The 27,889-nt window shown below is 42.0% G+C and overlaps 1 protein-coding gene across 3 annotated transcripts in view; it reads right to left on the reverse strand.

The window, feature by feature from the left end:
• Positions 1 to 27,582, reverse strand: part of REPS2 (RALBP1 associated Eps domain containing 2) — a 90,801-nt gene extending 63,219 nt beyond the window's left edge. For all 3 annotated transcript variants that reach the window (XM_015885971.2, XM_015885979.2, XM_015885962.2), the window contains exon 1: positions 27,326 to 27,582. In XM_015885971.2, the coding sequence (XP_015741457.1) occupies positions 27,326 to 27,523 (198 nt within the window). In that variant the 5' untranslated portion in view covers positions 27,524 to 27,582. The remainder of the gene's footprint in view (positions 1 to 27,325) is intronic.
• Positions 27,583 to 27,889: the final 307 nt, after the last annotated feature.

Here is a 27,889-nt window from a genome sequence, read left to right on the forward strand (position 1 = left end):
CTTGTATGATGGTAGCATTGCAAATGCTGCCATCCTGACCTAACAAATTCATTGGCACTTCTCCATGGGTAGGTTCTCTATGTAACACCCAGCAGTGGGATGCTCCCAAGCTACAATAGCATGACAGAAACTATTTAACAGATGTATATAAAGAAATAGAACAAATGAATACCCATTTTTCTTGAATTATATACATATTTACATATAAATACACACACACACATACACATGCATGCTGTAGCAGAACATTAGGTGAAACAATTCCTGAAAACTGAGACGTTTCAGACTGTTAATTATTAATAACCACTGAAGGTATCTTCAAGCCTTCCTTCTCTGGATGTGGCTTCAGCCTTGACTGACTGAGCTTTGTTTTTTTTTCTCTTCCTACGAGTTTCTGAGATACATGGCTTCATTCCTTGGTGCTGCACCAAGCTGCTTTCTTTTTTCTCACTGCATAATGAAAAGGGAGACTGATTCTCCGGACAAGCAGAGCTCCAATTAACCACTGGAATCTACCATTCCTTTATTTTTTTCCTTATGTCTGGGTGAGTGCTCAGATCCAGTGCCAGGACCTGGTGCTGAGGATGGGAAACATGGCTTGCTGTGGTGCACAAATCCTTGACGCCAGCCTCAGGATGAAGCAGCTGCAGCCAGAGGAGGGCACAGACACGCATCAGTAAGCTGACATCAAACCTGGGTGCCCACCCTGGTTTATCACAGGACAGGAGCAAGAGTGAGGATAAGGCCAGCCCTGGGACTGGAGGTGGCGGTCCATCAGCCATTCCTCTCAGCAGCACCTCAGGGTACAAGTGGCCAAGACTGTGGCTATGCATGTCCCAAGAAACTCTCCCCTTTTCTGTGCCAAATGCTGTAAATGATCTGCTTGCTCTTGATATGTCACAGTCATTTTATTTTGATAAAGCAGCTTAAATCCTTTTTTACTTTTTAATTAATCAGGGATGCATGATCTTTCAGAAACATTGTGCTGCTTCTCAGGCACCCTTAAAACAACCATCTCAAAACTGCCTCCTTGTGACTTTGCCCTTCAGTGGTAGAAACAGCAAAATATTTTGTAGGCACAATCTCCTCTGTGTTATTACAGTAACTAAATCCTGATCTCCTGTTAATGGCCTGGAGCAACAGATGTAAGCTGCCACAGAAGCTCAATTTATTACAGAACTGTAGTTATTTACGTAGATTAATTGTAGGTACAGGCATTTACGCTCATTAGTTTCCCTGACAGCCAAAGGAGAGGGCTGTGGGTCCCCTGGCAGCCAGCAGCTCACCTCACCTACATCAGGACCCACCCTCTGAGCTGCTGACTGGAGAACCTCTCCTCCTCCAGCAGCACAGGTAGGTGGCAGGTCAACCTTCATCCAAAACCAGTTCCTCAGAACATGCTGCCAGCTTCAATTCTCAAAGCAGCTTCAACTCAATACTGCCTTTATTTTAATTTTTTATTTTTTTAATTTCCTGATTTTAGCTTTTGTGGGCTCGGTGCACACAGCCTCTCAATGGGCAGACTGCATTTAGCAATACACATTGCTGCAGCTAAGCGAGGTTGCGCAAAAACCTATTAGGAGTCTCCAAGATCCATCTGAATTAAAGGCACTGTACCTGAACATGAAATGACATCTTTCCAGGATGAAAACTAGACACTATCTAAGAAAATAAACAGGAAGCACCATTTTGGAACTAAGACATATGAAAACATCCCTGAAAAAGGGAAACATCAGTATTGCTTTCATTCAACTGACGTTAAAAACAAACTCTTTTCATCCCTTCCTGTTGTCAGCTTAGGTTACTTTGTTTTCAGTTAGATAACAAGGAGAGAAGTGATTTTTTTTTCTACTCACGTGCATGTAAAATTAAATAAATTGCAGACCTTGATGCCACAGGGGATTTTAATACAGCACTACTGACAGTCAATTTCATTACTTCTTTTTATTTAGATCCTTCAGCAAAAAGCCGTAATCCTCCAGCGATAGCTGAATATGGAAGAAAAGTTTAATGCAGTACACGTTGGAAACAATTTTTCATGGTGGCAGGTTACTGCTGCCTCTTGCCAAATCTAACCTGGGGATGATAAACAGAGTTACTCGAAGACTGATCTACTGAACGGCTCTTGAGGCAAGAGCACCATGCTGAGTAGACTAAAACTGCCTTTAAATTTCTTAAGGTGTAACCCTGTACGTGGAACAAATTCATGGGTTGGTTGCCACTTGAAGAAGAAAGTTCATTCCACACAACACGCAAAAGCAACACTTCTCAGAGAAGGATGGAGAGCCGTGGTGCCTAACCTCATGCTTGTTCTAAGTCAGCCCTGGAACAATGCATATACCTTCAATGGCATTTCAGCAGAGCCTTAAAACACACTGTGCAAGAACCACGTTGCCCTCCATACCAAACAGCCACAAAAAATGGAGAGGAAGACTGACTGTATACTCTTCTGATGGGCCAGAAGATTTTCTACAATTATTTTAACAAAAAATGTTCCCCCTCCCCATTTATTTATTGATTTTCTCATTGAAAAGAGATCTCTGGCTTATCAGCATTAACATTGAAGACATATCTATGAGCTGTTCTGTAGAGTGGCTGTTTTAAATTACCATTCTCCATGCATACTCCTACTAGGAAAGTCTTACATCTTGAGATGCTGGAACAAAAAGCAGGTTTTTGTATTTATTATCCACTCACCCCTCTGCTCCATTAGCAGGCAGTGAGTATTATTTTTGCAATTGCTCCTTGAATACATCCCAATGGAGCTGCTTTTCCCAGCACAATCTGATGTTGTTCCAGCTCTCCCTGTTTCTCTGAAAACAAGTTTCCACTGCGGACTCCAAGAGCACTGACCTCTCAAATACCCTGGGCAGGTCCAATTTAGATTGCAAGAGCTAAACTTTGGGAGCCAAAGCCTAAGGATGAAGTTTGCTTATCGTATATTGAGTGCAAGGTACACTCAAAAAAGAGCCATTTGGTAACCCTAGAACAGATGGGCAGGCTGAGATGGCCATCTTCCAGCCTCAAGGGAAAGGTTTCCACCTGTAAGCAATGGTAAAGCTGGGTAATTTTTCACTGAGAATGTGGCGAGGTGCTGGAACAGGCTGCCCAAAGAAGTTACGAATGTCCCAAACCTGGAGGCTTTCAAGGCCAGCTTGGTTGGAACACCCTGGGCAGCCTGAGCTGGTGCCTAATTTAATGGCTGGCAACCCTGACTGCAGCAGGAGGTTGGAATTTTGACGATCTTTGAGCCCCTTCCTACCCAAGTCAACCTATGATTCTAAGATTTTTGCTCTTTCATTTAACCCGTAACACTGCTGTGCTGTCTTCTGACACTCGGTTTGGGTCTGTTCTGCATTCTTGTTATGATCTGTCACGGTCACTGCCTGTCACTTGTAGGCAAACCCAGCCCAGGAAAGAGAAAGCTTCTGTGTGCATTGTGACACTCTGAAAGTGTACAAGCTGAATGTAAATTCTCAGTGAGAAAAACAAAATGAGCAATCGCTTGCTCCCCTGTTAAAGGGAATTTTCTTGCTGCACCTTCCAGCTCAGCCCAGCCCCAGAGAACACAATTTTAATGCTTGCTCTTGCTCATGAAAAGGTTACAAGATCTTCCACTTCCTCTGTTTCCTCCTCATTGCAAGGAAGACTGAAGAGCTCCCACCCAGAGCCAGGACCAGCTATGCTGCTGTAGCCCTGCATTCAGCCCTCCAGACCCACTGCCCTACCATCACTGTTCCACAGTCAAGTATTTGCAGCAGTAACTTATCAGCTGCTTATCACAAAACCGTACATTGCGTCTGACCCACTTTGCTCCTTTAAAAAATAAATAAATAAAATTCTGTTTATAGATACTGAGATCTGCTCGTCACAGACAAGTTTTGCTACATTCTTAATCAGGTACTTCTTTCTGAATGGGTCATTGTTCAAATACCTGTAAGCACTGCCTGGAGCCCAAGGCTCCTCACTCTTCATTATTTGAAGTGAAGCACAGAACAGCATGTCCGGATCCCAGAGAACGCTGCCTGGGGAGTGCTGGGGCAGTTCTGCACCCAGAAGAAGGGACTCTGCCGTGGGGAGGGTTGGTAGTGCTGTTTCTCTGCCTCAGCCCATTTAAGCAGCAGCTGCTTAGTCTTTTAAAAAGGGATGCTTTATCTGTTTTCCACTTCTCTAAACATCACCTGGAACGCTCACTAAAATTTTGGAAGCCCAGAACCACTTGGTTTGCAGGTGCTCACCTGGCCACTCCTGGGGCAAGCTCTTTCCTTGGCAACAGTGAAGCTTTGCCAACCAGTTCCAGGCAGAATGTTTTACACCAGCACCAAGAACTGCAAAGTTTATGATTCAGAGCACATTTGGGCACACACAGAATGTTTTCAAACAACTCTGCAAGTCTCATATTAGCATGATCAATGCAAGGGTCTGTGTAGTCCTCTGGTTTTTTTTACTATACATTAACTGCAGATGCCTAGACAAATCAAGAGCTTGCAAATCACTTCTTGTCAGATAGGACAACTGGCAACGCCAGCATATGACAAGTTACAAGAAAATACTGATCTGAATTGTGCAGCTACCAGGACAGGTGAGTCAGCACAATTAATCAGAAGATTTCAATTATTAAGGAGTGTTGGCTAGAAAAACTGCCAGGGAATAAGGGCTGCAGACGCAGCCTAATACTTATAAGCAAGGAACTGCTGCCTCAAAGAAATCCAGTCTTCATCTTGAAAATGTTACACTATAGATTCTGTGACATTTAATTTCCTCCTCAGATTCTGGTTAGTCCTACTATACTCAACCTTCTGTCTTTAATGTACAAACACTGATGAATCTTTTTTGATTTGTCTGGGTGTGATGTGGAAAAGGTGAACACTTCCATCATTTCACCAGGAGTTTTAAGAACAAATATTGCTGAGAAATACCTGAAAGCTTCAATGCCATTTTATTCTATCTGGCAAATGAACGCTGTACCAGAGAATTGCATTAATCCATCTAGAATTGCTTTCATATTCACCAGTTTGTATCAAATCCTATAAACATCTATCCAGGTCAATAAACACAGCTTGTGCCAATAAATCTGTATAGGATGCATGAAACTTTAATAAAGCTTATTACACCAGCGATACAAAAAGAAAACACTTGAAAACAGGTTACTCTGAATTTAAGAGCTGGTCATAAGCATGCCAACAATCTTAGAAGAATGATTCCATTTATTCACTAAGCTCCTCCACATTCTTTTTTTGGCAATCAGTTCCTCAGCATTTGGCTATGGAAATATACATAGCCATCTGGACACTCAATGAAATGCAGCACACGCAGCCTTGCCAACATCACTATTAAGTCCTGAAATCCCATGGAAATCTGCAAAGTATGCAGAATTTGATGACAGACATTTTATCTACTTTTCAAGTCTTATCGTAGAAGCAAGGGAGTAAAGGTAGCATCCTAAGCAAAGTGACAAGTACAGATCTGTCACACCACTCCATCCAAACAAACTGATCGCAGGGAGCTTCCATAGAGCTTATCCGAACTACTTGTGATGCAAGACTCTGCCAGGAGCATTTCATTCTCTTGGACATGAGACGTGAGATTCATGGATTCCATCCTGCAGACATTTAAAGCTAAGGAAGCACGTTCATAATCTATGCTGTGTATAAAGACACTAGTCATTCCAAGGACTTCTGTTCATTTTCCTGCTCACCTCTTCTCTTCCAAAAGCTTATCTATGGAAATAACACCAAGAAGGCTTGGGGCACAAGAAAGGGGAGACGAGACCCACTCACTGTCTCTTCTTTGCTCAACAGAGATCTGATCCCAAGCTCTCCTGCCTGAGAGTAATGGAACACACCACAACTTGACATTGATGAGATGGAACTCCCCATATGGGAATTTGGTCAGGACTGGTACTGGGCCAGCTGAAATACAAATTACTCTGTAAAACTTCCATTTTCTGGAGGCTGAAGTGAAAACAGTACACAACTCCTGCTAGCAATGAGAGTGAATGGAGAACAGCATCTCAGCTAAGGTGGAAATGTCACATTTTGCATATGAGCTGCATCAGTGCCCTTTTCACACTAAAATACAGTACAATCACACGAATGCTAAGCAACAGCACTATATCCAACAAGGCCGGATTTTTGGGACAGGTATCATACCCTCGTGTTCTTATTATTTTAGACAACTTCACCAAGTTGTTAATTCTGCAAAGAATATTTTACATAAACATAATTTTCATTAGCATATTGTCATCTGGGGAGTGCATTTTCACTGATTTAAAACAGCAATTATTCATAAGCCTGAATTCATTATGTAGAATGACATTTATTATAAACGCCAATGTATCTCAATATGGTTTGTTGTTTTTTAAAGTCTACTCAAAGCACTGCCTATATATGCATAACTGAAAATGAATTTAACTTAAAGCTCAGTTTCAACCATCAAACCTTGAATAAGATAAGTTGCTGCAATCTGTCCAGGTCTTTTCTTTTTGTTTCATAGAACCATAGAATCACCAAGGTTGGAAAAGACCTAAAAGATCATCCAGTCCAACTGTTTAAACAGGAAGAGTGGTCATTCCACCATTGCAATTCAGATATGGATTAAAGCACCTAAAAAAAACCCCTGAGTTTTAAAAAAGTAATGAAATTTTAAAACAGTTAAAACACTGAAATTCGATAAAGGAACATAGAGCTATTTATAAGGCAAGACTCTTAAGCTTGTAAAAAACATCCAATTGAATCTTTCGGTGTTATATTCCCACCTTCTGACAAATTTCAGTCTCTAAATAATGCTCCACAGACTTAGAAGTCAATGATTGTTCTTTCAGAAAGAAAAAAAAATTCCCATTGATTTGAAGTAATTTTGTTTGCTAATGTCAAAATTCAGTCAGATGCATGAGTACTAATTTTACAATACAAAGCTGCATTAGAGAAAAATCCACTTTTTAATACCGCTTCACCAACAGTGTTTTAATATAGGATTTACCTTATTTGCCAAAGAATCTAAAACCAATTTTATTTGCAATTTACTCCTCAGTAAATAACCTAACCTGCAAAGCTCAGCCATACAATTCATTTTGTTGTCATGATGAAATATCACCATAAAACATCTCAGTACAATTCACACTGAGCTCTGGTGAGGCCGCACCTCAAGTGCTGTGTTTAGTTATGGGCCCCTCACAACAAGAAAGCAATCAAAGCCCGAGAAGGGCAACAAAACTGTGAGGGGTCTGGAGCACAAGTCTTATGGGGAGCACCTGAGGGAACTGTGATTGTTTAGTCTGGAGGAGGCTCAGGGGAGACCTCATTGCACTCTACAACTGCCTGAAAGGAGGTTGTAGCAAGGTAGGGGTTGGCTTCTTCTCCCACATAACAGCAATAGGACAAGAGGGAATGGCCTCAGGTCGCACCAAGTGAGGTTTAGGGCTGGGTGGTAGGAAGAATTTCTCCTCAGAAAGAATGGTGAGGCAGCAGCACAGACTGCCTAAGGAGGTGGTGGAGTCACCATCCCTGGAGGTGTTCAAGAAATGTGTAGATGTGGCACTGAGGGACATGGTTAGTGGGCATGGTGTGGTGGCCAAGCTCCTCTAATGCACACATTACTTGCATCTGCTAAAAAATGAAAAGCTTTGAGCTTAAACTAAGGAGATGTCTTCTGCAGACGTACATTTATGCACAGACCACCAAAACGTGCTCTACCCAGAACATCAACCTTCTCCATTAAAGCTTCCTTTATTTTCTCATTTGGTAGCAATGCTTGAAGGTTTCCCTCCAGCAGAGCACACAGAGTTACTGCAGGCAAATCCTGGCAAACACAGCTGGCTTAATTTTAACGTGCTGTCACAACCAGGAGACCTACACAGCCATCCACAGGCAGCACCACAGCACGCTGCCTCCACAACAGCTGCCTTATTATTTCCACATTTCTCTGCAACTAAAGCAAGGAAATATTTCGCCCTCAGATGCTGTGCCAGAATAACTTTACGATCTGTTCCATTTGAATGCTTTTTTTTCACAACTGAAAGTATACCAAGGGCAGACGACAGCAAACCTCATGGCAATTACTGCTATCTCTACAGATCCATTTCCAAATCCAAAATAACATTTCCCAACTTCTTTTGGAAAGCGAGCAGCCTTTTCTTCTCAGTGAGTGCACTCCTACTCACTGACAGCCTGTGACCCTCCATCCCCACAACCTCCCTGATGCACCCAAGGCACAACTCTCAGCTGAGTATCAGGTAAATAAGTCCTTACATTCTTTTTACCTTTTTTTTTAAATTCTTATACAAAGACATAAAGCAAGTGCTGTGTGATGTGAATTGTTGCTCTAAAAATAAATAAATAAATAAAGAAGTGACTAATTTTATGGTAACACAGTGGAACAGGTTGCCCAAGGAGGTTGTGGATGCCCCATCCCTGGAGGCATTCAAGGCCAGGCTGAATGTGGCTCTGGGTAGCCTGGTCTGGTGGTTGGTGACCCTGCACATAGCAAGGGGGTCGAAACTATGTGATCATTGTGGTCCTTTTCAACACAGGCCATTCTATGATTTCTGATCCCATGGGTGACTGATATGCAAGTCTGACATGTAGACTGGTAAGTTTGCCAGCTAAAGAACAGAGTAGCAATGTGATTAACCACAGGTTTCTGGATGTCAGTGAAGAAAGCCTGGCACATGGACCAAAGCAGGATGTCCTCTCACATGTACAATTCATTTCACAGCAAGATTTTTCTATAGGACAGAACTCAAGTTAATCCCTTTGAATCTATTTGTTTTCTGCACGTCTTGGCACCAGTGATGAAAAACAAGAATAAAGTCCTTCTTATACACTGATGGCTAACATATAATTTGTGTCATTAACATTTTGTGGACAGTGCAATACAAAGGAGCACTTAGACATTCAGCAATGCACACATTAATATTTCCATCAGGCTTTCCTCCTTAACCTTTAATGGCCTAGCACAATCATAGGATCCAAACATCACAATGTACCACTTAAGAACTACAGCTCTCTTGCAAAATCTTCCATAGCAATACATGAAGAGATTATTATGCAGAACTTCAGTAACATGAGTTTAAAGACTCAGGAAACTGTACAGCAAATTAATCTCATATTTTTTTCTTTTAATCCACACAGTTAGTGAAATCCTGTGCACACAAGAAGAAAATCATAGACTGCTTTAAATTATGTCTATTTATCCTCCATCACTGAAGCATCACCATCACAGCTATTCCTGCCAAGACTCTCTCTCCCACATTCAGATAAAGATGGCAACAGCACAATTTGTGCTTGCGAGACAGATCTTCAAATATCTCTTTGGACATCTCTACCAATCAAACAGCACAAGCCTTCCCTACGCTGGGTATTGCTGCATTGCAATAGGAGATGTGTTTGCTTGTGCAGGTGAGGGGAGCAGCCCAGTGTCCAAAATCTTCAATTGGTGTCCAAGTTCCATTTCTTTCCTACATTCTACACACAACTTTCAGCAAGCATTGATGACTCAAGTGTAGCAAGTTAATAAAGAAGGATTTAACACATTGGGTAGAGAAAAGACTGATGATCCATTTAGCTCTGAAGGGATGAAGTGGCGAGTGATCTGTGTCTGGTACTCTATGGCAGTTTTTAGATCTCCTGAGGTACTAATGATCACTGTAGGGTGATCCCCAGCCCCCCATGCCAACCAGACAAACGCATAGGAAACACTAAACTATTTAGAGCATGTCATTTCTTTGGTCTTTATGCAGCCAATCATCACAGCAGCCAAGGTATTAAAAAAATATCAGCTGTGAGGCTTTTATGACTCTTTCACAGGACTTCCTGGAACTAGAAAAACAAAAAGACATCTGTACACATTACCGCATATTATTAAAAAAAAAAAAAAAAAAAGAAAAAGAAAAAGAAAAAGGATTTGTAAAAGCTTATCATAGGCAGCTTTTCCAACTATCTGTTCATTTTTAGCATTACTTTCTTTCAGCATTGAAAATTAAGCATATGTACCAGGACAGTGAATAAACCATTTAGCAATTACTTTTCCCTCTCAATAGCTTTATTTTCTTCTCTGTAACTTAATATTGGTAAATTTTACATCCAGGCAGAAATCTTTAGGTGAGTTATTGTTTCAAGCGTATGCAATCTGGATACCAAAAGAAATGCATTACATGCCAATCCACGTCTTAAAAGCAGCAGTCTCTTCTTCTTGTAAGCCTCCGCCTTTTACTCTGTACAATTTCTGCACTAAATGGAAAGGAATCCTGTGGAGCAAGTGGTTTATCGTGCAATTAAACCCCCAAAACACATTCACAAAAGGGGCCAAAGCACAGCAGTTTTTAAAAAGCAAAGACAAAGAAGACTTAATAAATATATATTTTAGTAGGCACGCACTCTTTGTATGGCTGGACTAGAAATTTTTCTTCCTTTAGAGCCATACAATTAAAAAGATTTCTCTCTCTGAGATTCACATGAAATAACCCCATGTGAGTTCAACAGGAATGCACAGGGGCTGGAAAACCCTGTTTCTTAACTGCTTTCTTAGATCAGAGCCAGGTTGAGCAAAAGCAAAAGCATTTGTACCTAACAAATATATACTCTTTCCCCTATTTTCTATGCCTAAACCATTTCAACTCCTGAGAGCACACAGGCTGATTAAGCTTTTAATTCCCACAACGCTTTTGCACAGGAATCTGTTGGCTTAACAGACTTAACAACAGCTACTTTGTTAAGCAAGATTAGGTGGAAAGCCCAATTTCTGACACTCCTTTCCACTCTGGTCCTACATACCTTCCTACCTACACTGCCTGCAAAAGTGTTATTACAGCAAATCAAGCTTGGTGCATCCCAAGTTTGATTTTGCAGTCACAATCCGATTTTGAGATGTTATTATTAACAACTTACAGGAAATAAGTTTAAATACAGAAAAATCTTAAAGCAGAAAAATAACAGATAAAAAAGAAAAAGAAAAATACAACTCAAAATAACACTGTTGCTTCACTCCTTCACTTGAAATCTTCCAACTGTGGCTTAGTTTTATTTTGCTGTTGAAACTAGGTCTTCAGTCAAAAAGTGGGAGTGTTTTCTCCACATGTGTGAGTACTTAAAATGAGTCTAAAAAGCATTTCATCACTCGTTCGTTGGGTTTTTTGGGGTAGGTGGGGACAGAGAACAGTTTTTTATGCCTTACCACTCTCAGAGACTGGTATGGGGTGGGGAAGGAATGCCAGTTTGCATCTGTGCTTCTGTATGACCCACGCTCAGCAAAACCAAAGTTGTCCATCAATCTGTGCCACGCTTCTCAGCACAGATGTGGGCTCACTGCTGATTACTGCAAAAGGGAGCAGCTTCCTCCCCCAGCTTTTAGTCATACTTCTTTTCAACAAAAAATTGTTCTATAACACAAATAAACTATTTTCAGCCCGTAGGAACAACAATAATTTCAAGCAGAAAACAGCTCTGAGCTTTTACTCGCCAAGACTTTCTGACCGTGTGCACATTCAGAAACCCCCTTTTATTTTATCTGAAAGACTCTTGGGTTTTATAGAAAATATAACATTAAAGTGGAATGATTTTTAAAATATGTTAGTTCTGAATTAAAACAACTTCTCTTCAACTAGAGACAAGAAAATGAAATATACCGCTGAGTAATACATAATAGAAAACGTTAATTTCAACATTTCCTGAAAAGTTTATGGCCAATGGAAGTCCTTCTTGTATAGTGGGGAAAAAAAAAAAGGTGATAGAATATATCTAATAGAATAAATCTACTACAATTTCAGAACTGCAGTTGTGATTGACATCACAAACAACTCTGAATCTCTGCACTGCATGTACCTTATTAACACAAAAAGCATTTATTATTGCTAATGGATAAAGCACAGCTTTGAAGAACCATATGCCTGTGTATTCAAGACCTTGAGCTATGCACAAAATGATGATGATTTTAATTCTTTGAAATGAAGACAAACGGTGCTACTTTTATCTCCCAAATAAACAGCGACAAATACATCAGATCACTTCATTACTTCTACCTTCCCAGGCAAATAATTGTGGAAAAAATATGACAACTCCAAACGCTTCATTAAGCAGTAAAAGGAAACTAAATACTATCAAAAAATATGAAACATTTTGAACAACTGAAAAAAAAACAGTAATCAGAAAATTATTTGTGATTCTTGAAATAAATACATTTGTCTAAAAACCTATTGGCTGACCTGTCCTGTCCATTTCAGTCATATATTCCACTGTAAGCTGGTTAATGTATTTGTGTTTTGTACCTTTCTTTTTAATATCACATTATTTGTGCACCATACCATTGCCTCTCATTGTTTTTAAAGCCCTTTAGAATATCTTTCTTCACAATAATTTTCCCAACACTGAAAATCTTTGGCTCTTGCTTCAATGTCAAAAGGATTTAACTCAAGATGAAAGAATACAAATACTTCTGCATTCACACTTTCAAATAAGAAATTTTAACCAAGTACGTAATTATACTTATTACATTTCAAGAGCACAAACTTAATTTGTATTGCATAACAATACCGGATTTTTTTCCGGCTTGCTAAAGAAGTTGGAGGTGTTTCCTCCATGGAAACGTTAACCATAAAAATCTTGACACTCTCCTCACAGGAAATTGATTTTCTACAAAAACTTTGGAAAGGACTTGACTCGGGATTCCTGCACAAGCTGTTTACATTCCATTTAGGTCCAAATCTACAACATGACCCCACAGATGAGCACATAGCACATAAAAAAAATAAAAAATAAAAACACAACGAACAAGTTGGGATCCTAATGAAATTTTGAGAATAAAAGCCCCAGCTGAACAGAATGGATAATAACAAAACAAGCAATTTAAGAGTTTAACGTGGTGATTTTTCTTTTTTTTTCAGTCCTCTTATTAAGTGTTCTGTAATTAACTTGTTTTCTGGAAATTCTGGTCTTCTGTATGTTTTCAAAGTCATGTAAAATGGTCACCATCCCAACTAGCTTCCCCCTCAGAAGTTCAGTACATGGCTCATTTTTCAAGGAATGATTAAGAAACATTTCATTAATCTGGAATACTGTGTCCAGTTCTGGGCTCCCCAGTACAAAAAAGACAGGGATCTCTTGGAAAGAATCCAGTGGAGGGCCACAAAGATGGTGAAGGGCCTGGAGCATCTCCCCTATGAGGAGAGACTAAGCAAACTGGGTCTGTTTAGCCTTGAGAAAAGAAGGCTGAAAGCGGACTTGATCCAGGTTTATAAATACCTGAGGTGTGGGAGCCATAGTGGCGAGGCTGGTCTCTTTTCAGTAGTGCGTGGGGACAGAACTAGGGGTAATGGGATGAAAGTACAGCATAGGAAGTTCCGCATGAATGTGCGGAAGAACTTCTTTACGGTGAGGGTGACGGAGCACTGGAACAGGCTGCCCAGCGAGGTGGTGGAGTCTCCTCTGTATCCTCTGGAGATATTCAAGACCCGCCTGGTCACCTACCTGTGTGACGTGGTGTAGGGAGCCTGCTTTGGCTGGGGGGTTGGACTCGATGATCTCTAGAGGTCCCTTCCAACCCCTACAATTCTGTGATTATGTGATTTCCTACTCAACAAGACATTTACTGTGTAATCCTTTCATCAGACTGGGGCTAGGTATTGCAGGGCACTGCCAATATTTCCAAAACAATTTAAAGCTGGCCTCTCGTACATATGACCTTTTTTCTGGTTCTCAGGAAACGTTGGTTTCTGTGACAAAGAGCAATTGTGACCACAGGACAAGGCTACAGCATTAGGAACGATGCTTTTACAACTAGAATTAAAAGAAAAGGAGCAACACTGACAAACACACCATGCAATATTATTACAATATACTGTCTCAGTTCATCTGTAGGAACCACAACATCAAGAGCACCTGGATGAAACTCAGCTGTTCTTAGGAACATGGAAACGTTGATGGTTGGGCTGAATGATCTTGAAGGTCTGTCAATAGATTCTGTAATTCTGTGAAGTTTTCACAAGCTCTTCATGGATTACTCCTTTGGGTGAGGGGGGGGTTCTAAGGAGTTATGCCCATCGGGCACTCTTCTGCCCAATGACACCAGTCCTGCTGAGGTGGACTGCCCACCCAGCCACTTCCTGGCATGGACCATGTCCAGCAGGGGCAGCTCTGGGCCTCCTCTCTCAAAGGGGACTCCTGTAGCCCCCTCACTACCAAAACCCTGCCACAGAAACCCAGCACAACACCAGTTTGCAACATTAAACTAAAAGGAAGAGTCAGCTTTAAAAGGGAGAGGACAATCTGTTCTTCACACCCTCCATAGATCAGCTATAAACAACATGGTGTTTTAAAAAAATCTTCAAACTTAAGATAAGGCAGCACTAGAGTATGTTGCCCACAGAAGCTATGAAGTTTTCATCGCTAAGGATTAAGAATTTTTTTCAGGAATTATAAAGAAATAGGTTTCTTTATAATGCAGAAGGGATCTAGAGATCACCTGAGGTCTTTTCCACAGCTGTATTTTGTCCTGCTTCCCATACAGATGATGCTAATGTGACCACACTGCAGCAAACCCCCTCCCTCAGTGTTTTTCATAACCCATTAGCTTTGGTTTCCATTTGGTTTGGAAGAAGGGCTGAGGTGTCAGAAGAATGCATTTCCCAGGCTCTGATTTTCACACATCCTGTCAGGATTGTCTGTGCCATGGAAAGGCCGAGGCAGCTCACCCCCTTTCTCCCACTGTCACAGCATCCAGGTCACTAACCAGAACACGTGTGTTTCTGAGCCAGTTCATGATCACGCTGCTGTGGCCCACAAGAAGTGCTACACTGCATTCACACAGTTGCCTTTTTCCTTGCTTCCACAAAGCAAGGAGCACAGAGGGATGGCACACTGTGGGACATTCTTATGAACTAGTTAAGATAAGGCTGTGCCTGCTGACCTCCACCTCAGGTGATGTTTGATTAACAAACTACTGAAACACCACTAATTTCAAACAATATCTAACATCTATAAAATCTCGGATGTCCTTCTACTGATTATCCAGCTGGTTATCTTTTCTTTTATTCTGATAATAGGTTGTTTCAGAAATTGTCTTCCATTCCAAATAGTCCTGCAAACAAATCACATCACAAGCTAAAACACATTTTATGTGATTTAAAACCTCAAACACATTTACAAAGTCAGAAGGTATTCAGTCAGGCAAACTACGGCTCAATTAATTTTGTTAAATATTCCTTTCCAAGACATAACATCAGCAGAAACTCTTCAGTAAAGAGATGGTGTTGTTTGTTCTTCTAAAATTCCACTGGAAATAGTTGTGCATTTTTTGTGCAAGGAAGCATTTCCCTGCAATGCTTATACCTCAACATGTCTGTAATGGAAACTGGAAGATAAGGCAAACTTTCCTTCTAAGCTAAGAAAAAAAAGTAACACAGCAGAAACATAATCCCCTCTGAACTCCAACCATGGGATGAAATGTCACTCGGGGCACCAGAAAACCACAAGTCCATGTGCAACAAGAAAAGGACTGGGACTGCTTTCTTTGAGACCCACCCACAAAGGCTGGAAACATCAGGAGAAGACAAGGGTACAAAAAGAGCAGAAATAGAACCACCATGTAATCTTCATCTTTCCAGTAGAAGAGTTAGAGGGATATATGGAGGAAAAGTGTCAAAGCAATGCCAGGATCAAACTGGGCTGCCTACCCACAGGTGCACAGGCATAGGACTCCTTACAAAGCACTGCATGAGCAAGAGTGCATGCAGACAGAACACAACGCTTGGCAAGACTTCAGGGCACTGCACCAAACCTCTCAACAGCAATGGTGTATTTAATAGCAGTAAAGATGAGAATCTAGCTCCGATGCATCAGCATTGAAGCCCTAGCATTTTTCTTAATGCCAGACAACTAAAGAAACCAAGGCAGCAACAGGATTCAGCCCGAGTTCCAAGGAAATTTTCTCACAGTAATGCACTTTTGCGAGGCATACAATTAAAAAAAGCCCTAAGCAAAGCTGACATAAAGAGCGAGAATGCATCCCTTCCGTTTCTTTCCCCGCTATTTATTTATTTCCTGGCAGATGCGGAGAAGCGCTGAAGCAGCAGCTCCCTTGGCTCGTGGAGGCCGCCAGCTGGAACCGAGGGAACAAAGAGCAGTGCAGGTGGAGCTGCACGGGGAGGGCTGGGGGCAGAGAGGCACCAAAATAGCATCCCGGAGATGACACCAAGACCCATCTCCCTTTTGCCCCTCCCTACCTCCAAGCACGGTGAGTTTTAAAGTGCTCTTCTATAACCATTCTTCTACCTCATGGCCAAACCACTGTTTAACAATAACACTGGTTACTATAAAAAACCACCCACAAGCAGCAGAAACAACGAATCCCCATTTCCTTTTGATTCTTGCCATGAAGCGACATTCTTATTAATTCTTTGACATGGCTAGGGAGATTTCCCTCAAAATGAAAATGAACGGGGTTTGCCTCTACCAAATCTCATCCGTCTTTCACATAACTAAGGGACTTCATCTCATTGAAGTCTCTTAATTTTCCGCAAAGTTTTATTGGCAATGAACAAATTCAAAAGTTAATACTGGGCTGAATTAACAGCATTATTGAAGAAGCCTCATTTATTTCAAAACCAGGCCATATTAACCTCAACCTATGACATAGGAAATTGGGAAATTTTAGATTACATTAAGAAAGATGAAGTGGAATCAGCAGTAATAAAGGAGACTACAACTCATTTTTATTCTAATTTTTCAGCTGAAACCATGCAGTTACTTAGGAAATGGCAGGACCTTTCAGGAAGACATGCCCACAGCCAGCCATATAGTGGTAACCAAAGACTTAGTTGTTAAGTCATTCTCAGAAGAAGCTGAAAGTCTAAGTTGCATAAAGAGATGGAAGGCATGTTAAGCAAGCTCCTCAGGAAGAATAAGACGAAAGGTCCCTTCCCCATAGAGCAGATTACAAGTTCAGAATCTCAAATATATCATCAGCCATTTAAGTATTCAAAAAAAAGCAGATGTGAAATGCTGACAGTCTACCTTGGTATCTAATGAGACTGATGAATATACACACGGGAATATAAATAGATTTCTTATTCTGCTTGCAACCTTGGTAATAGATGAATTACTCTTGCTATGAAGAGATGAACTGAATGTTCCTATTGCAGGTGAATATTTTCAGTGTGATGCTTGTAGCAGTTCTCCCAGGTGGACCACAAGAAAATGCTGCATCAGCAAGAGCAAAACATATAACAAGGTAAAAACAGCATAGATGGGCAAATATCTAACAGAACAGGAACATCAGCAGTAAGCCTAAATAAGTGTTCTATATTTCACATTTCATGGGAAGGAAAAGTCATTTTAGTTTTAAATCCTTTAAGCTTTACTGCAGGGAAGTAGTTCTCTACGGTAACATCTATTACTTAATGATTTGAATCCCCCTTGCCTTGAAACTACAGAAATCTGGTATGCTCCTTCAGTATAAAACTACTATCATCTTACAGAAGTGGTGACCTGGTTTTGAAATGGCTTAATTCCATTCTACAAAATAAAACTGCTGCACAATGTTTCTTGGAAGAACTGATACTTTGCAACAGCTGTCAGAAAGAAAGTAGAAATTCAGATATTTAGAGTAGGTCCAAATGATTTGAGCAAGTCAGACAAACTAAGTGAATCTCTGAGCTATATAAAGTCACATAACAATTATGTCATGCAACCAGAAAGTGCCACAGAAACTAAAAAATGTTGTTTTAGTCAATTTGACCATAGGATGATCCTGCAGTTACCTGTTTAAAGCATTTGATTTGCCAAAATTCTCTATATAGAAGCAAACCAGGAACATGGAAAATTTCTTCTAATCCATTTATTTACAAGTATCCCACATCTACAGTCCTTAAGACACTGCTCCTCTTTCTCTTCATTAAAATAGAGCAACCTCTCCCCTATTTAGAAACTTAACTTAGACTTGAGTGACTAGAAGGTTACTAGAAGGTCACAGATGTTACTGTGCCTATGTCAGTATAAATTTGGTTTATACCGAAATTTGCACTTAGAAACCACCAAGTACTTAATACTGTATAGTGATTAAAAAAAGAAAAAAGCGCTTTAAACACTTATCTTCTACTAGTGCTCTTTTGAATATTTCACCTACAAAGAGGTATTGCTCTACAAGGAGAGGCTGAAGGAACTGAGGCTGTTTATTATGGGGAAAAGGAGGCTGAGGGGAGACCTTATTGCTCTCTTCCAATACCTGAAAGGTGCTTAAAGCAAGAGTGGTGTTGGTCTCTTCTCGCTGGTGACAGGACGAGGGGAAATGGCCTCAAGTTGCGCCAGGGCAAGTTTAGGTTGGATATTAGGAAGAACTTCTTTACAGAAAGGGTAGTTAAGCACTGGAATAGGCTTCCCAGGGAGGTGGTTGAGTCACCATCCCTGGATGCGTTTAAAGACCGTTTGGATTTGGTGCTCAGGGACATGATTTAGCAGAAGGCTGTTAGTTAGGGTAGTATGGTTGGGTTGAGATTGGACTCGGTGACCTTTAAGGTCTTTTCCAACCTTGTGATTCTATTATTCCACGATTCTATGATTGCATTAAGGATCTGTCCTTCAGCATCTGAAGAGAGTTCACCACAATTCCAGACTGCCCTGTTTTGTTTCAGGGCTTAAATTCAGTGGTTACATGGAAATAAAGCACCTTGCTGGACTGAATTTAGAAGTCTTTCACACTCATACCCTACAAACAAGTATGTACATGATAAAAAAAAACAAACAGATAATTGGTATTTCCATGTGATAAATGGTCTTTTGGAGATTATCCTCCTTGAGAAAGATCCAGATGCAGATTAGTTCAAATAAGAGGTGTAATTACTGTGATACAGCTGAGAAAAGAGAGAGAGAAATAGAGCAGGTGGCTGATAACTCAATGTAAATAACACTAAGAATTATTTTCCTGCTGACAGCAGCATTGCCTGGTGCTGCTGCCTCTTGTCCTGGAACAACACTTGCTGTGACCAGTTGTACTGTGTGGTACCAGGTGCTGCAACGCCATAACACAGAGGCTCCCATCTGGGCTCCTTCTTCTCAAAATATTCAGAAAACATCGTGAAAGGCATAACTTGATGGCTGCATTAGTTTCCAAGTACAACATATACTCAGAATAATATTTTAATGCTGTTTTGTTTGTTTGTTTTCTTAAAGTTCCCACTTAGTCATGGATAGCAGCAGGTTATAAGCATCAAAAAACCCCAAGCATATTATTTGTTTCAGTGGTATAATACAAGGTGTAGAAAACAGCCAAGAGCCTCTTCACTTCTGACTTTGGCGCCATCACATAAGAACCTAAAAAAAAATATAGGATTTCAGCTCTTCAACTTCTTTGGTTTTGTGAGAAGGAGAAGGAGAAGGAGAAGGAGAAGGAGAAGGAGAAGGAGAAGGAGAAGGAGAAGGAGAAGGAGAAGGAGAAGGAGAAGGAGAAGGGCAAGGAGAAGGAGAAGGAGAAGGAGAAGGAGAAGGAGAAGGAGAAGGAGAAGGAGAAGGAGAAGGAGAAGGAGAAGGAGAAGGAGAAGGAGAAAGAGAAGGAGAAGAAGGAGAGAAACACCATACTATTGATAGGCTTTTCATAGCACTGCTTAAGACTCTGCAGGAAGCTTCAGAAATGAGCATAATTTTAAATCTTACATTACCTCTCTTTAAAGGTTATCAAGTTCCACCCTGTTTCATGTTCTATCTGCAGCAGACATTTGTATTTATAACCTGCTCATCACCATGGTATTTACAGCTTCTAATAAAAACCAGAAACAAGCAGCTTCCTGGCTTCTGTCTTTTATTATTCAACAACAGAGAACAGCAGTCATCAGTGATATGGGGATTTATTTTACCTACTCATATTCTCCCAGACCAGACACTGTCCAACAGCACACACTGGCACATGGCTGATCCTGCCCAGCCACAGCTTTGAGAAGGATTCACTGCAGTCCTTCATCCTCCCAGCCCTCACGTTCACATAATGTTCCATAGCAAGGAACATTGCTGTCTGCATGGGATATGTCTTCACAGCTAAAAAGGAGGACATTTCTAGCAGCTACAGTTATACAAGTCTTCCACAACCTCAGTGATGAAACTCTGATAAAAAAGAACTTCATTCTTCAGAGGTTTTCACTTTTTGCTTCCCACTTCTCAGAACAGGAATCAGTTATTGACAACTCTGCACTGCAGATCTGATATGCAGCACCTTTGAGCCCTCCACCTTCCATAGACAAAACAACGCCAGCCAAACAAGAAAGGAGATGGGATATTCTGAGGGCAGAGGTACAAAGTACTTCAAATTGCTAAAAATCACCAGTTGTTATCCACAACAAACAGGTATATCCTCCACAGCTGGATGGCAACAACCAGGTCCAGTTATCTTGAACTAGATAACCTTGAGTTTCTTCCTAAAAGAACATCCAGGTGTCAATGAGCTTTGCAAGATTCTGCTAAGAAATGAAATATCTTGCTCCAGGACATATCAATACAAAGGTACCACAGAATCCTATGGAAGCTCTAGTTTTGATGGTTCACACGCTTGCTCTTATAGTTCCTCATGTCACATCTGTGGGGCACCGCAAGCTGCCTGGCCACCATCAAGGCTACATCTAACAGCAGAAGTAATCTAACCAGCAGGTGAGACCAAATGACCAACCAACCTCATTTCCAAAACGTATCTATTTAAGATGCCAGCACTTTGCCACCTAAGCAGTTCTAAACAAAGACTTGTCAAAAGGCCTCTTAACTGAAGGTATTCCATTTTAGCTGACAGCATCACTGCATATGGCGTATGTGCAAAGGATGCTTCCTGGCCATCCTTGACCTCATTTCCTATAGTTTGAATCAGTGTCTCATGGAATAACAGCTTAAAATTTCCTCTGTTCTGTAGCACTAAACCCAATACTAAAATGATCATCATCTCAACCAATATGCTTGCACCTTATGTGTTGAAAGTCAATGAGAACCTACTTGTTTATACCTAAACAGGATTTGATCCAGGTTTATAAATATCTGAGGTGTAGGGGCCATAGTGGTGAGGCTGGTCTCTTTTCAGTAGTGCTTGGGGACAGGACTAGGGGTAATGGGATGAAACAACAGCATAGGAAGTTCCATACGAATGTGTGCAAGAACTTCTTTACAGTGAGGGTGACGGAGCACTGGAACAGGCTGCCCAGGGAGGTGGTGGAGTCTCCTTCTCTGGAGATATTCAAGACCCGCCTGGACGCCTACCTGTGTGACGTGGTGTAGGGAGCCTGCTTTGGCAGGGGGGTTGGACTCGATGATCTCTAGAGGTCCCTTCCAACCCCTACAATTCTGTGATTCTGTAATCAACACTGGATGTAGCCAAGGATTACATCATCTCTGCTGTCCAGGTGTACGAGCATGTTGTTGCACAACTAATGTCATTATTTGTATTGATTTTCTATTCCTAGATAATAAAGGAAATGAAAATTAGAACAATAAGATGTTCCTTATAAGAGCAGCAATCATTCCAAGAGGAAGGAAAGCAAAATAAATAAATATATAAATGACACTGAGTTGCTGTTGCTTCTTTTCCCATTTACTTTTGTTTTGGCCTTCAAAAACCATTGAGTGTTTCATCTTTTATTTATCCACTGCTGTTACAGATGGTAACAAAATAATTCTGACTGTATTTCTTAAACCAGAGCTCCCATCCTGCTTTGCAGCAGATTAGACACACTGTTTTATTCTGAAAGACCACGTATTGGCTTCCATAGGACATCAGTGCATAAATTATGCCATAAGTAAAGAATGCATGAAATGTGAAACATTACCTGTGCCAAAGCTGATCTAATGTTTGCTGGTGCAGAAAGAGAGAATTCAAGAAGAGGGAAAAATAATAATAACAATCTGAAAAGCTGATGCCAAAACCACTTGAAATATATAACAATACAAATAAACTAACACTACAGACATTTGCTATTGAAGGTGGAATTCAGCTTTATGATTCATACAGTAATGAGCAAACAGTCACTACTGGCCACATTCAGGCAGCTTCAACCCAAGCTCAGCTGAGTGCTTCCCATTAGCACACCAGAAATTTTCAGCGTCACCAAGTCAGGTATGGCCCTGTCTAAAGCAGCAATGCTTTGCTATCTCCTGCTGCAGAAGAGAAGCGGTTGAGACTCAAGTCCAGATTGGATGACTATACAGATACAAACAGGAGATACTGAAAGAATCATTTGCAGCTTTTTCAGATGGGGAGATAAATACATAAATAAATAAGTTCAATGATAATGAAGCAGGAGAAAATACTGAATGAAAATGTACTCTGGTAGCCAGGATTCTTAAAATACAATTGCCAGCCACCTAGGGCACAACCCTAGCCATGCTCAGTAAACTACATTCATTAGGATGACCCTGAATGATTCATTCAGGTATAAGAGATCATTTAACATACAGCATGGAAACTTGCAGACCTCACTGCAGCTGGTGGGGCCTCACATCTCTGTCTGCCTCTAAACTGCCTGATACACCAGTCAGGTTGCCTCCACTGGTGCAGACTGTTATGAACACAGCATGCAGGTTCTTGTTCATCGCTAGCAAAAAACCACAGCTCATAGCGATGCCTGCATTGAAAAAGATTGCTTTGTAGCTGAGAATTTGCTCTATCAAACAACATTACTATGCTCTGTGTATCTACTGTAGTTTCTGTGGAAATAAATAGGAGGCATTACTTTTGGAGCAAGCCACTTAGGTAAAGGTCTGTCTCATCAGTCAGTCATTATAAATAAAAATTGTTTTAAAGTATGTCAATTTTACTTTCATTAACAAATAGTATATGTAATGACATTCAAGCAACTTCATAGCATACTATGCATCTTTAATTTTTACTTCTCAAGCAATTTGCTTTATGTTCTTTATTAAGAGATATCTTCTTGGGTAGGTATTCCCTTTGCTGGAAAGGGAGGCTGTTATTGCCCATGGTTGGTTTTCTATTCTAGCAGCTTTTTGTAGTTAATTATCCACAACTCATACGCTCAACTTCTGCAGACAATCATTTGAACTAGCATGTATTGCTTATTAATGTTTTATTTTACTACGCCGCTGATATGTTTAGATGTTAATACATCAAAGAATCTTGCTTTACAAATAGCATATCAAACATATTCCCCAAATCACCGTATTTTAAATTTATGTAGGTTATTTATCCCGATTTCTTGTCACAGAAATGCTTGTTCTGGCTTTTGTGAATCCATCTTTACTAAGTTTATCAGCTCCTCTAAATTTACACGTCAATCCTGCTTTGTGAGGCACCTGCACTAGAGTGGCCCATGAAGCAGGTGAGTTCTCCATGTAACCCACATTACAATGCAAACTGTGAACAGCATCAGTCAGTCCGGAGGTAAACACCTTAATAATGACAGCACGTGGTTGCAGATTACAACTGACTGTTCAGTGAACCCACTGCACTTGTGTAAGTACGTCACCATTGCTTTACTCTGCAGCACTCCCTCACAAAGAATGAGAGTTGTTCATTTTCATCCCAGTTGATTTTCTTCCTAAATCCCTCTTGTGCAGTTATTTAAAATCACTGGCAGAGCAAAGCATCGTTTTACTGGAAAACAAACTGCTAAATTCATACTTGGTTGCAATGAAGGTTAATCAACAAAGTCCTCAGGCCTCGACCAGGTTGGGTCAGTAGGGCAGTGAGACACTGCAACATGTTGCCCAGTGAGCTTGTGGATGACCCTTCCCTGGAAGCATTCAAGGCCAGGCTGGATGAGGCTCTGGGCAACCTGGTTTAGAGGGAGGCATCCCTGCATAGAGCAGGGGGGTTTGAACTACGTGATCTTAAAGGTCCTTTATAAGCAACATCATTCTGTGATCCTATTTTTGACCACTGATGGGAAGTCTACATCAAACAGGCTCAGAAGCCTCAGGTTTTACAGCATGACTTGAAACACACACAAGAAAGAACAACCTCTACAGTTTCCTACTGTACAACACAACTCTGAGGCAATCAGAACTACCAATCCTGTAAGTGACTGCTAAGTGATAGTTTAAACTGGTAGACAGCTCAAAGATGCACCAGGACCACTGAATGGTTTTTAATGGAATATATGGTCAAGGCTGTTTCAGGTGAAGTTCCACACTCTACCTTGGTACTATATATATATATATATATATATATATATGTGTGTGTGTGTGTGTGTCTCTCTCTCTCTCTCTCTCTCTCTATATATATAGTGTGTGTGTGTATATATGTATATGTATATATCTATAATTATTGTTTTTAATATTAATACTATGGTTTTTTACATCTTGATTTTACACGTTCCTACTCAGGTCTGCTTGCAACCCAAGGAACGCAATGACAGTTTGGACTGCGGCCAGAAGAACCGACACTGCAATGACAGTTTTCCTTTCCTCTTCTTGCTGTAACACTGACAGAAAATTGCACCTCCTCTTTGTTTCTTCCTGACTCAAAGACGTCAGCTGGATGCAGTTTCTCCGCGTGCACTCCTACCTAACACCTCTTTGACAGAGCTGGTGTTCTTCACTCAGCTCTATCACACTTCCAGTGCTGAGAACAGTTTAATGCCAAATTACACAAGGAGCACAACAGAGTGAACTTTACTTTTTGTCAAGCAACAATAAGTCCGGGCTTTTCTCACTCAGAAAGCTCCTATTTTAACTGCCACACTTCTTTACCGCCCAGGGAAAACATTCTAAGCAGACAGTTACACAGTATCACAGTATCACAGTCTGGTGCGGGTTGGAAGGGACCTTAGAGATCATTGAGTCCAACCCCCGGGATTCGAGCCCTGTGTAGCAGAGCAGCACTTCTACCACTTGTGCCACAGGGGATTCGAACCCAGGACTCTGGTGTTGCAAGCGGCACTTCTACCACTGCGCCACCGGGGCACACACAGTCAATGCCACCCTGGCTACCACACAGGTAGATATTCATGCCTATGAAAAATAAATGATGGAAAAGTGAACCCTTGCTGGTATTTTTCCAATGAAACAGCAAATAGCAGCTTTGCAATTTCTCTCCCTTCCTCCCTTTCCCCCCTTTTTTTCATGTGTTCACACTTCTGCTTTTTGAACACAACAGGACAGTTAAACAATTCAGTGTAACTATAGAGACAGGTCACCACAAACAACAAAATAACACACAGACCATGCAGAGGAAAAGCAAGACCCCCTGGTCTGAATCCTCCATTCACACAGAACTGGACAGAGAGGTCTAACTAAAAAATGCAGCTCTGTGCAGCCTCCAAAGTCATACAATTAGTACTTGTCATCCTCAAAGCTCAAAATAACACAGTTTGTTCATTTGTGGAGGAAGGAACGCGCTTCCTTAATAGAACTGGATCTCTGTGCTGATACTGCAAGCCCACAAATAAGACTACAGTGTATAAAAACTAGAATTAAAGATTGCATCAACAACCAAATGAAAATTAATTGAGTAAAAAATTAATAACAAAGGCAGGCAGTTCAGTGTAAAACTTGACTCCTATCCTCCTTCTCCCTCACTTCTCAGAATCTTCACAGACCCACAGTAACGCAGGCAAACAGAACTAGCACAAGGCATCTCTTTGCTGATCAGCCGATGGTAACTACAGGAAGCTCTATTTTACCTGAAATCCATGCAAACCTCTGTCCATTGGCATGTGGCATACAACACAAATGCATTTGGGGACCGCAGAGACAATGAGCAAAGGCTGTACTCACCAATGGCCAGCTTTAAAATGGGGTCATTTTTTATTTTAACAAGCCTGTGTTTAATAAATCTGCGTTCAAGCGCTTCATTCTTAGCGAGACTCGCAGCTCTTGGGTGCATACCATCTGCTCCTTCTGACCCGACTGCTCTTGGATTGTTTCCTATTTACTCCAGCACTTCCTCTTCTGGCACATTCCCTCACATTACCTATCTGCTCTGGAGGAGATTTCCCATTACTCAGTTCAGCACCTTTCCCAGTCAACAAGAAATCTCTATCAAAGCTGGATAACAAAAAGCTCCTTCTTTCACAGAATCACTGAATGGTTTGAGTTGGAAGGGACCCTCAAAGGCCATCTAGTCCAACTCCTCTGCAATGAACAGGGACACCTACAGCTACATCAGGGTGCTCAGAGCCCCGTCCAGCCTGACCTTGAGTGTCTCCAGGGATGGGTCATCCACAGCCTCTCTGAACATGTCTCTCTGTTCTATCTCATTACTACCCAACTATAACACCTTGAAGGCAACAGCACCAGCTCAGCACCTTGAAAAAAAAAAGAAGTAGCTTTTCTCACATCAGAAGGTTCACATTTACCCTTTTTTCTCCCCCGTTACTCATTTATTTTTTAACTCATAACTCATTTATTTTTTCCACTTCAAAAAAGACTGTTAATAAGAGCACCTGACAGCAGCAGGCTCTGGGACAGGAGTTCCAGCCACAGACCATGATTGGTCTCATATAAACAAGAGGGGGTGGGCAAGAAAGGGGAGAGAAACAGTCCAGGTCCCAAAGGCCTTATTAACCTGACAATTCCTGAAGCCAATTACAGACCTGTTTCTCGGTAATATTCTCTTCACATCATAAATATACCTAGAAATAATCTAAAGCTGGGGGGGAGGGAAGTAAAAGAAGTTCCAGAATATTGAAAAATGGCGTTTCCAGGCTTAAGTTTCACATTAAAACCCAAACAACCCCCAAAGCGAACCACAATAACACAGCAAGATTTACTTTAAAGTTAGGATAAGGACTTATATAGCAAAAATAAGAAGCGTTTTTCTACAACTCTACACCAAAAACACAGAAATCTGCTGACAGGGTTTTAACACACTCCGCAACTAAGACTTGCTACTTGAAATTGGACTCTCGGCGCTGGCTCTGTGGGCAACCCTTGTTCTCTCCACACATAACGAAGGCCACGGTGCGACTCAAAGCCAAGCAGCACGGCTGCCTTTTGTGTTTACACAACTGGCAAACAGCGAAGCGAGGACAAGAAAAAAAAAAACACGCAAGAAACATCCCCGCTTCCACCTGTGCGATAGGGATTTATGTAACGCGGAGCCACGAAGAGACGGGCTGACAGCTCCCGGCACACAGCGGAGTTCCACTCCCTGTGGCCGCAGCCAGGTACCGCCGTGCTGCTACCCAGCGCTAACAGCGCTTCTTTCTGCTTGGCAAATAAAGGCCGCCAACAAACAACCCCCCGGCAGTGGGGCTCCCCTCCTCAACCCCGCGGGACCTCGGCTCCCACCTGAGCTCCGCCGCAGCCCCCAACACGGAGCTCTCGGGCTGCCACCGCCGATGCACGGCGGGGTTGCGAGCTCCCAGCCCCCCCTCACTCCCCCTCCTCACTCCCTCGGCGCCCCGACCCACCTGGTGCAGCGTGTCTGGGGGCAGCTGCGAGGCCCGGAATAGTTCCCCCACGCTGCTGCCCCCGGCGGCCGCCTCGGGGGGCGGGCAGCACCGCGAGAAGAGCTCCGAGTAGCGCTGCTGCTCGCTCTCGCTCAGAGGCACCAACACACCCGCGGCGGACACGGCTGCTGCAGGCCCCCCCGCCGGCCCCTGCTCCATGGCGGGGCACAGCCTCTCGGCGGGCAGCGGGTGCCGAGCCGACGGGGGAGGTGTGGCGGCGGCGGGAGGGAGGGAGGGAAGGAGGGAGGGAGGCGGTGCTACGCAGCCACAGGAAGGTGCAGGCCGCGCCCCCTCCCGCCCACCGCACGGTGCGGGGCCGCAGCGCCCCGGGGAGTGCTGCCGTGCCGCAGGGCAGCGCTGGTGTGAGAAGCTGTGTGCATCCATGGGCAGAGAGGAGCCAAGCAGTCTCTAGGAAAGTGCCGGCTGCTGCTGAAGGAGCTGCCTGGGCACTGTGTGATGCACAGCCCTGCCAAAAAGTTGGGTCGTGAGCCAGCAATGTGCCCTCACAGCCCAGAAAGTCAGCCG

Source organism: Coturnix japonica, chromosome 1, assembly GCF_001577835.2.
Source record: "Coturnix japonica isolate 7356 chromosome 1, Coturnix japonica 2.1, whole genome shotgun sequence".
NCBI lineage: Eukaryota > Metazoa > Chordata > Aves > Galliformes > Phasianidae > Coturnix > Coturnix japonica.